Raw genomic sequence first — 8287 nt, 5'->3', positions numbered from 1 at the left:
TGTCGTGTCGTACAATGAAAAATCTGCATGTATAAAATATGTGTCCAAGAATAATTTATTTGCGCCACAACTTTTTTTTTTTTTATACATTCTCGGTGGTATAGAAAGATACGAATAGGAATAAACAATATACAATATATTTTTTCTTGCACAGTTTTTTCTTTTTCTAACAGGGCACTGCTAAAAGTTTCACTATCAGCGAATTCACTAGTGCAGATTAAAGCTTGTCGCATGCTAATCTGTCGAAACTGTAAAAACATAAGCAATCGATAAAATGACCAATAATAATACATCAAATAGTGTAAACAATTTATACTGGTTTCAGAAACCCTGTTTAGAGTTTAATTGCTTATGCATACATTATTATGTCAATTATTACATGTCAAATTGTACATCAATTTGCACACCACAGTTTTTAATGTGCACAGATACATTCAAGCGAATTCGCTACATCTATTCAATGTATAAATAGATATTTTTCTGCATAATTTCTTTACTTTAAATCTGTACATATTTACACGCGCTTTTGAGATTGTTATCTTTTCTTTTCGACTTTTAATACTACTTGCGTGGTTTTTTTTTGTACCCATACGTAGTATTCTTCCTCTTACCTTTTTTCCTTAGTTTTTAAAGATGCGATAAAAAGTTATATTCTTTCTCGCAAATATTACATTATCGTTAATGCACTTATATTATTAGACCTGTGTTTCCAGTAAGAGAATCGCGAAATTTATTAATATCAATTATATTTCAAAATTGATTTTCTCACATGTACTTGTTGCAATGCAAATTACAAATTTATTCTTTAATGTTTGTAATGTCCTTACGCACAAGATGAAAAAATCGTGCGAATCATTGTCGAAATTAAAAAAAAAACGTAATGCTGCCTGTATCCGCTGTTATGTCGATGTAACATTCTATATGTATATCATTGAAAAAAAAATTCAAACGTTTGTCAAACATATACATATACCGTGATATATATAACGTGTGTGGTATAAATTCTTTCTTTTACTTATGTGAATGAGAGATTGTTGCATGATGGTTGCTGTCGCAGTACTTAATACGGGCGTGCTCGTCCTCGCGCAAAAGTCTGTTATCCCTGTGAGTAACTATATCCTGCGCTCGTAGAAGTCGTTGCAACCATTTCGCTTGTAATCTCCTGCGAATGTATGCGTGTGCAAAATTCATATGCAATTATATGAATAAATGATTCTGGCAACATATTGATTAAATTGAAAATTGAAACTTTTGATTTACAAAAGTAGCATTCTATTATCTGTACCTTACATTTATTTTCCGTTCTTGTAACATTTATGGTGGTGGATTATTGTTTGCTTACAGCCTGGCCGCTAGCTGCGGTAGTCTGCCCACTCTGTTGTTGTTGACCCCAATACTGGTTGTTGTAATACTGTTGATTCCAGCTATTCCAATTACCGTTGCCGTATCCATGTTGATTATATCCTGTCTGACCGTATGTGCCTTGACTATATCCTTTCCAACCGCCTCCCCACTGTTGTTGTCCCCAGCCACTTTGTTGGTTCCAATTTCCTGTAGCTTGACTACCTGACCAATTATCCTGTTGACCCCAACTGGACTGTTGCGATCCTTGATAATTCCCACTGAAATATAAGCACACACATTATGTTTTTATTACAAATCATTTATTGAATCACTCATTCAATTATAAAGAAAACTTTGGATTTAAAAAAATAAGTTACCTCATAGAGCCCCAACCACCTTGCCTAGGTGCAACAGATCGATTTCTGTCATTTCCTGATCTCCTATCAATTCCACCCATTCTTCTGTCTGATCGTGCCATTGCAGATCCACCTCGTCCTCGTAATCTCCATGGAACAGGAGGGGGTCCGTAACCACCAGTGTGCCTCATGTAACCACCTCTTTGCGGTCTCTCTCCTCTCCAACCTCCCATATTAGAACCACGCCAAGAAGAATTGCGACCTCTATCTTGATCTTATCCATAAGCATACAATATAGTAACGTATTATGTAACGTATAATGAATAATGAACAATAATAATAATAAAATATTTACAATTATTTCTTCGATCTCGAGTGTCTCGGTTATTTCGAGAATCACGCGTTTCTTTGATACTCTCAGTCTTATCAAGACGCGGTTGTTTTGTCGGTGGTTGTTGACTGAATCCAGCGTCTTTGCCTTCCTTGTTATATTTCTCAACGAGTTTCTTAGCTTCTTCCTCACCAAGACCGGTCCACTCCACTACATCGAAAAATTCTCCCACCGAAGGTGCAGTGAAATTTGCTATATATGCATTCGTGAATTACACATATCATTACTTGAATAATTTAATCTTAATTACAATCATATGTATTATAAGTATAATGTACCTTTCATTTCCGTAAGATTGGACACTAAAGAATTTCCTTCGATTGTATTGTGCATTGACAAACGTTGATTGTACTCTTTGTCTGTTGGTATAACAACGATCGCTTTCCGCTGATAGCCGCAGAAATTTCGCATTTTACGCCTTTGTACAGAGGAATATATGTTGCTCTTCTGCATATACATTACAGGATTGTTTCAAAAACAATATTTAAATTTCACAATTATTTAAATATCTATGTTCTTTTACAAACATACCTGGTCTAATATATAGTTACGTCTTCTACCACTTGCTACGTTGATCAGTTGATCGAGTGCGCGATTGCATCTGTCAATAATAATTTCTCGCTGACAGATGTTTTGCTCTTTATCTGACAGAGCAACGTCCTGAATAGAAAGGAAACATTGCATTCAGAACAAATACTATCAAACTTGATAATTTTTTATAATTTTATGGATACATACCCCAGTTTTCTCAACCAATTTATGAACTGCTAAAATATTGTATAGTTTATCTGGATGGTCGGCGGCGTGCTTTCTTGCCCAGGTAGTTTTTCCCGCCGCAGGCAAACCACACATCATTATCACCTCGCAATCTGCCTTTCCATTTGGCCTACGTGGACCCGCAATTCTGTCCTTGGATTCGATATTACCCACTAAAATATAGCCTGGGATTTGTTCGCACCATGCCTCCTCTTGGCCAAAATTGCAGACAAACGTACAATTTTTACTCAGAATGTGTGGAAACAATGGTCTATCACCAAGTTCCTCTTTGCAGATACTAAATGCAGATCCAACGTTTTTACCATTTACAGTATAAAACAATTCTATAGTGCTCTCAGGTGTCATATCAAGATAACATCCGACAACGTCATCCTTGCCGAATGGAGAACCATAATCTGTGAACTTCTTGTCAGTACCCTGTTTTCCAGCACTTGTATACGCATAACTTAATTTTTCCTCGCCAAGTTGCATGGATGTAGAGGGTACTGACCAACCAATTCTAAGCATATGCGATTGTTTCTTGTCTTTTGTGATAGTAGGATAGTGTTGTACAATTCTAGCTTCATAATAGACTTTTCCATTTGAAACACCATGAGACGCTCTTGCACCAGCCCACATATCACAGAGATCACCATCATGCATAGGTGTACCAGAGAGAAATCCATCTTTATTAATAATTAAATTTAAATCTGAATCATCTAAAAATAAAAAAGTATTTATAATATCACATATATATTAAAAAAGAATTACTAATCTCAAAAAATACACAAGATTTAATTAAAAAACTTACACCATGATAAAATTACAGTTGACTCGTCAAGATCTGGTTCATCTTCTGATTTCTGTGGCATAGGAGATAGTTGACGGATTTCTGCTGGGCTAGGGGATCTTTTTCTTTTCCTGTCATTGCATTCCATTTGATTTGATTCTCCTGCATCTAATGTTGCTTTTTGCTTTAAAAAAATAGTTTTCAGCTATTTTTATGTTCTTTCACGCAAATAAAAATAAAAATGTACGATTACAAATAAGATTAAATTTACAGAGGCAATGTTACACCCTACATGTTACAACCTACTTATGCTATTTGTAACGAAACATATAGAATATAGAAGTATATAGATTATATACCTGTTTATCTTGTGAGATATTAATAGTATCAATTTTTTCATCTAAATTTTCTACATTAGCTGAAATGTCCATTTTTTTATCTTGCACTGTATAATCATCATGAATAGTCTTTTCTTCGTGCTTTAATTCACATGCCATTTTATCTGCCTGATCAGGTATCATATGTATTGGTTGTTCAACTTCCGGAATGTCTATATTGTCCTTAATATTAGATCCATCTTCTTTATGTTCAACATATTCTTTCTCAATTGAAATTTTATCTTCATCTTTAATCTCTATCTTTTCTTCCAATTTTGTAATATCTTTTGTTTCTTCAGCTAGCTGTTGAACTTTATCAACTTCATCTATACTAGATCCCTTTACTTCATGAGCTTCTTGAATTATAGAAAATTGATCTACACAGGCAATTGTACTAGATTTGTCAGACGGTTCTGTCACAGGTACTTGGAAAGTATTTGCTCGATTACCTTCTAAAATATTAACATGTTTTGCCTCTTCCTCATATTTATCAGATGAATCAATTTTGTTCTGAAGGATATTTGACACATCATCTTCTTGCTCTTCTCTATACTTTTCAGGAGACAATTTTGACATTTCCTGTTGTTGGGTTATGGTTTCTTCATTCATCATTGGTGTCTCATATGCTTTTTCATCGTACTGAGATTTGTTCGGAGTAGATTGTTTTGAAGAATTTGGCGTAGTAGATGCTCTCGATGCGTTTCTCGTGGAAATTTTTGTTGGAGTCGTCACCGAGGAGCTCCTAGATGCTCTATTAGGCGTCCGTGGTGATTGCGATGATCGTGTAGCTTCTACGACTCTCTCTTGTGTCTCTTTCAAAGCAGTATCATCAATATTCTCTGTTTGCAAATCTGAACCACCTGCAAAATAAATTAAAATATATTTTATAATTTTGTATAATCTCATTAGATAGGATGTTAGACAAAAATAAACCTAAAACTAAAAAATCAAATTTTAAACATTAACACAATAAACAAACAAAAAATGCAACACTATATCAGATGACATTTCAATGTAACATGTAAATAAGAGAACATAATTTGAGCACATTAGTCAATTTCATTATCAGCTACTTCTTATAATGCTACATAGTAGTATATAGTAGTCATGATGGTGATGGTGATAACCAGGGCCCCATTGTAATGCATGGTAATGGTATACCATGAGAAATTAGTAGAATAATTGAAATAAGAGCAACGAAGGAAGTACTCGATGATGCACACCAAGTATAACTTACACTCCTGCGCTTCCTCCTCTAGTGCCTTGCGTAGCCGCTCGACGAGCACTGGCTTGTTGCCCTTGGTGTCGAGGCCGCGCTCGCTCAGTGCGGCTCGCAACTCCACCACTTTCAATTTCGACGGATCCATCATACACGCGCGATAAGCCCCGTTAATCAGACAAGCAAATTCATGCACACCTTACGTCTGACGCGTAGAAGAAAATTGGAGAAAATATTCACGAAAGACCCATATACACGCGCCACTGACCCGCGCTCCATACACAATATGGCGGAACAGTCACAAACAGTTGGTTACGTAGCGCGCGCTTTAATTATTGGCTGGCTGCACGGCCGTGTCCGAACCGACGCCGGTTACACAGCCAATCGCAGCCGCTGTTTCAACCGTGATTAACTGTGGCGCATCCGGCGATTGGTTCACTCCAAGGCGGGATGCGTGTCCATTCGCTGATGCATACATACTACACATGCATAAATACATGCACACATTGCTTCTTTTCTGTCAGTTATTAAAGAGCATACCTGCCAATACCTACACACATACATATGTACACACAGTATGTACTTGCTTATTACATTTTACTACACTGCTATTTTTAATGGAAATTTTAGAGAATGATTAAATCATCACATAAAGAAGATCCGCGTTATTATGACGTTTATTGTAATAATTGTAATAATGGTAGCTTAATAATGTCACGACTAAAAAATTTAAATTATTTATTTTCAGTCAATGAGAAGCATTTTTTTTTAGCGCGACGCTTAACGTATAATTCTAATTGGCTGTTGTATTTAGTGCCGTTTTCATGAAATATCGGTATACGTTAGTGTGATCGATAATATATACAGATATTTATCATATGATCGATTGAGTGATTAAATTTTTAAACTCCCGCAATGCAAAGTAATTATGTTCTATACAAAGTTGTATGGAATTTTGCATTCTGTTATAATGCATTCGAATACACTTTATCGCTTTTTATTCCGTAGTGAAATCAAAGAAGCATGAATGCGATTAATATGAACTGGTTAGCTTCAGCAGAAGGAGAATCTTTGATCCATCATTTCTACGTAAATTCTTCTAAAAAAAGGAGATTTTATGGTGCTCTATTTATTTGTGTAACCTTGTTATATAATATATGTACACGGACACATTAATTTTCTTCCCAGTTTATTATTTTCATATATTTTACTAGGTATTCTGGAAAAACCATCGTTGCCTTCTTCCATCGAGGAAGTCACTTACAAGATCTTTATGATAGGTAGGTCTGGTGTTGGAAAGACTTCAGTAATAGCAAGACTCGCAGGTATCTTCGACTCTAATAGTTATACCGAAACCAATGGAATAAGGAAAACAAATATTTACTGGCCTGTAAAAATTTGGGATAAAGTCGTTCTGTTTAAACTGCAATTTTGGGATACCTCGGAAAATAGTATAAAAAAATACAATCATATTTTGCCAGTATGTGTATAAATTCTTTTTTGATAATTATGTGTTCAATTAATTAAACAGATATTAATTAGACAATATCTTTTTTCACTTGCAGGTATGCAAAGATAAAGTTGATGCGGTATGTTCTGTGTTTTCCTTTGACGATGCAGCAAGCTTCAATGATATTCCATACTTGATGAATACAATGATCAATATAAAAGGAAAACCAGCAAATGTAGTCATTGGCACAAAGTAGTTCCATTATTTGATAATTATATTACAAAATGAAAAGAATTCAGATAATCTTGATCTGACTTTTTACAGGTTCAAACCTTGGTCAAGCTCTATGATAGATGAAGCACAAATTAAAGAATTCGAGGATAAGTGGAAAGTTAAAGTGATTAAAATTGATGCCAGCAAATTGTCAGTAAGATCTGAAATATTTGATTGCTCGTATCAATTGAATGTCATTTGTAACATCTTGTGGAATAGAGATAAAGAATTTATATCTAAACTAATGGGACAAGTTTAATAAATACAATCAGATGTATTTTTTCTATGATTTATACAAAAAAAGGACATAAATCAATCATGTAAACAATTTATTAAAACCATATATGTGAATATACGACAAATAAGAGTTTAAAGCCTAAACGATCAAAGCTGGATCTTAGATGCTTAAATAATTTCCATATAAATTTATATATCAAATATGTCGTAATTTGAACTGCTTGCCGAATTAGTTTATCGGACTTATAAACGCAATTAAACTATTATAATAATATCATGAATTAATCTTATCAATCGTATAAATTTATTTAAATCTTAGATTTTGTTTACTATATCCTCAATTACATAGAGTTGCAAGTTTAAACAATCTGTTTTGATATTCTTTAATGGCAATAGATTTTTATTGATCATTTCTACTGCATCATCTTTAATAATCCATGGAAAATCTTCACATTTTGGATTTTCGTTCAGAGTAACATGTGCAGTTTCATATGTTTGAATTTCAATAGAAAAAGTTGAATTGTCTGGAATAGCTCTTAAATATGTATCACATATTGATAATTTTAAGCAAACTGTTTTTAGTGCTTCTTCTGTTTTTAAATAATATGGATCTCTCCTTAAAATAGAAAAGAATAATTAATAAGTAATAAAAATTAGATAATGTATTAATTATCGTTCAACATACTCCATAAATTCTGCCTGTAGTTTAACCATATCAAAGACAAATTTTTCTATTGGTAACTTATTCTTGTTGTAAAAGGTAAGATTGATGGCTTTAATACTGTTTTCATCTTCCTTTATCAATTCTCTGATTGCATTCAGAACATTTGATAAATATTCATTCAATTCTGGATGTTCTGATACATATACCGTAATTCCGTATATCTTTTTCTTAACAAAAATTTCCTTAGGATAGATTTTGCGAAAGAATAATATGTGATTAAACGCTACTTCCAAAAACTCCAAGAGAATGTCAACGCCAACTGCAAGTAAATTTTATTTTCACATGAAACTGCACATATTAATTACTGTAAATAAATTGTATAATATAAAAATAAGTTTGATTGTGAAATTCTACCTATCTTGTCTTGAGA

General features: G+C 33.7%; 3 protein-coding genes across 8 annotated transcripts in view; 1 reads left to right on the top strand and 2 right to left on the bottom strand.

The window, feature by feature from the left end:
• Window positions 1–6: 6 nt before the first annotated feature.
• LOC108685194 (heterogeneous nuclear ribonucleoprotein U-like) lies at window positions 7–5514 on the bottom strand. 4 transcript variants are annotated; one of them, XM_018189885.1, is made up of 10 exons: window positions 5252–5514; window positions 3997–4874; window positions 3659–3821; window positions 2830–3566; window positions 2623–2751; window positions 2370–2538; window positions 2056–2283; window positions 1722–1974; window positions 1343–1622; window positions 7–1162 (listed from the first exon to the last, which is right to left on the bottom strand). In XM_018189885.1, the coding sequence occupies exons 1-10, from the start codon at window positions 5382–5384 to the stop codon at window positions 1097–1099; spliced, it is 3036 nt and encodes a 1011-aa protein (XP_018045374.1). In that variant the 5' UTR covers window positions 5385–5514; the 3' UTR covers window positions 7–1096. The 4 variants fall into 4 exon arrangements, with proteins under 4 accessions (XP_018045374.1, XP_018045376.1, XP_018045375.1 ...); XM_018189887.1 differs by having other exon boundaries at window positions 1084–1162; window positions 1291–1622; XM_018189886.1 differs by having other exon boundaries at window positions 1085–1162; window positions 1286–1622.
• A 269-nt stretch (window positions 5515–5783) lies between these two features.
• LOC108685150 (REM2- and Rab-like small GTPase 1) lies at window positions 5784–7244 on the top strand. Of its 3 annotated transcripts, none has more exons than XM_018189816.1 (5): window positions 5784–5808; window positions 6242–6353; window positions 6448–6713; window positions 6799–6935; window positions 7008–7244. In XM_018189816.1, exons 2-5 carry the CDS (start codon window positions 6257–6259, stop codon window positions 7213–7215), a joined length of 708 nt encoding a protein of 235 aa, XP_018045305.1. In that variant the 5' UTR covers window positions 5784–5808; window positions 6242–6256; the 3' UTR covers window positions 7216–7244. The 3 variants fall into 3 exon arrangements, with proteins under 3 accessions (XP_018045305.1, XP_018045303.1, XP_018045304.1); XM_018189814.1 differs by lacking the exon at window positions 5784–5808 and adding an exon at window positions 6121–6155; XM_018189815.1 differs by lacking the exon at window positions 5784–5808 and having other exon boundaries at window positions 6165–6353.
• Window positions 7245–7268: 24 nt separating this feature from the next.
• LOC108685094 (mitotic spindle assembly checkpoint protein MAD2B) overlaps window positions 7269–8287 on the bottom strand; it is a 2088-nt gene continuing 1069 nt past the window's right edge. The window contains exons 2-3 of the mRNA XM_018189733.1: window positions 7879–8176; window positions 7269–7809 (exon numbers count right to left, since the gene is read on the bottom strand). Coding sequence (XP_018045222.1) covers window positions 7509–7809; window positions 7879–8176 — 599 coding nt within the window. The 3' untranslated portion in view covers window positions 7269–7508. The remainder of the gene's footprint in view (window positions 7810–7878; window positions 8177–8287) is intronic.

The sequence above is a fragment of the Atta colombica genome, unplaced genomic scaffold (genome assembly GCF_001594045.1).
Source record: "Atta colombica isolate Treedump-2 unplaced genomic scaffold, Acol1.0 scaffold146, whole genome shotgun sequence".
NCBI classification, from domain to species: Eukaryota; Metazoa; Arthropoda; class Insecta; order Hymenoptera; family Formicidae; genus Atta; species Atta colombica.
The sequence above is the reverse complement of the archived record's forward strand: the minus strand, read 5'-3'. Positions and strand labels throughout refer to the sequence as shown.

Bases quoted from the DNA above. Each gene is read 5' to 3' on its own strand.
- LOC108685150 (XM_018189816.1), top strand. From the start codon at position 6,257: ATGAATGCGATTAATATGAACTGGTTAGCTTCAGCAGAAGGAGAATCT. The intron at 6,714-6,798 runs GTATGTGTATAA...TTTCACTTGCAG, and splicing joins AATACAATCATATTTTGCCA to GTATGCAAAGATAAAGTTGA. The intron at 6,936-7,007 runs GTAGTTCCATTA...GACTTTTTACAG, and splicing joins AATGTAGTCATTGGCACAAA to GTTCAAACCTTGGTCAAGCT.
- LOC108685194 (XM_018189885.1), bottom strand. From the start codon at position 5,384: ATGATGGATCCGTCGAAATTGAAAGTGGTGGAGTTGCGAGCCGCACTG. The intron at 1,623-1,721 runs GTAACTTATTTT...CTTATATTTCAG, and splicing joins GGTGGTTGGGGCTCTATGAG to TGGGAATTATCAAGGATCGC. The intron at 1,163-1,342 runs GTAAGCAAACAA...ATACATTCGCAG, and splicing joins CCGCAGCTAGCGGCCAGGCT to GAGATTACAAGCGAAATGGT.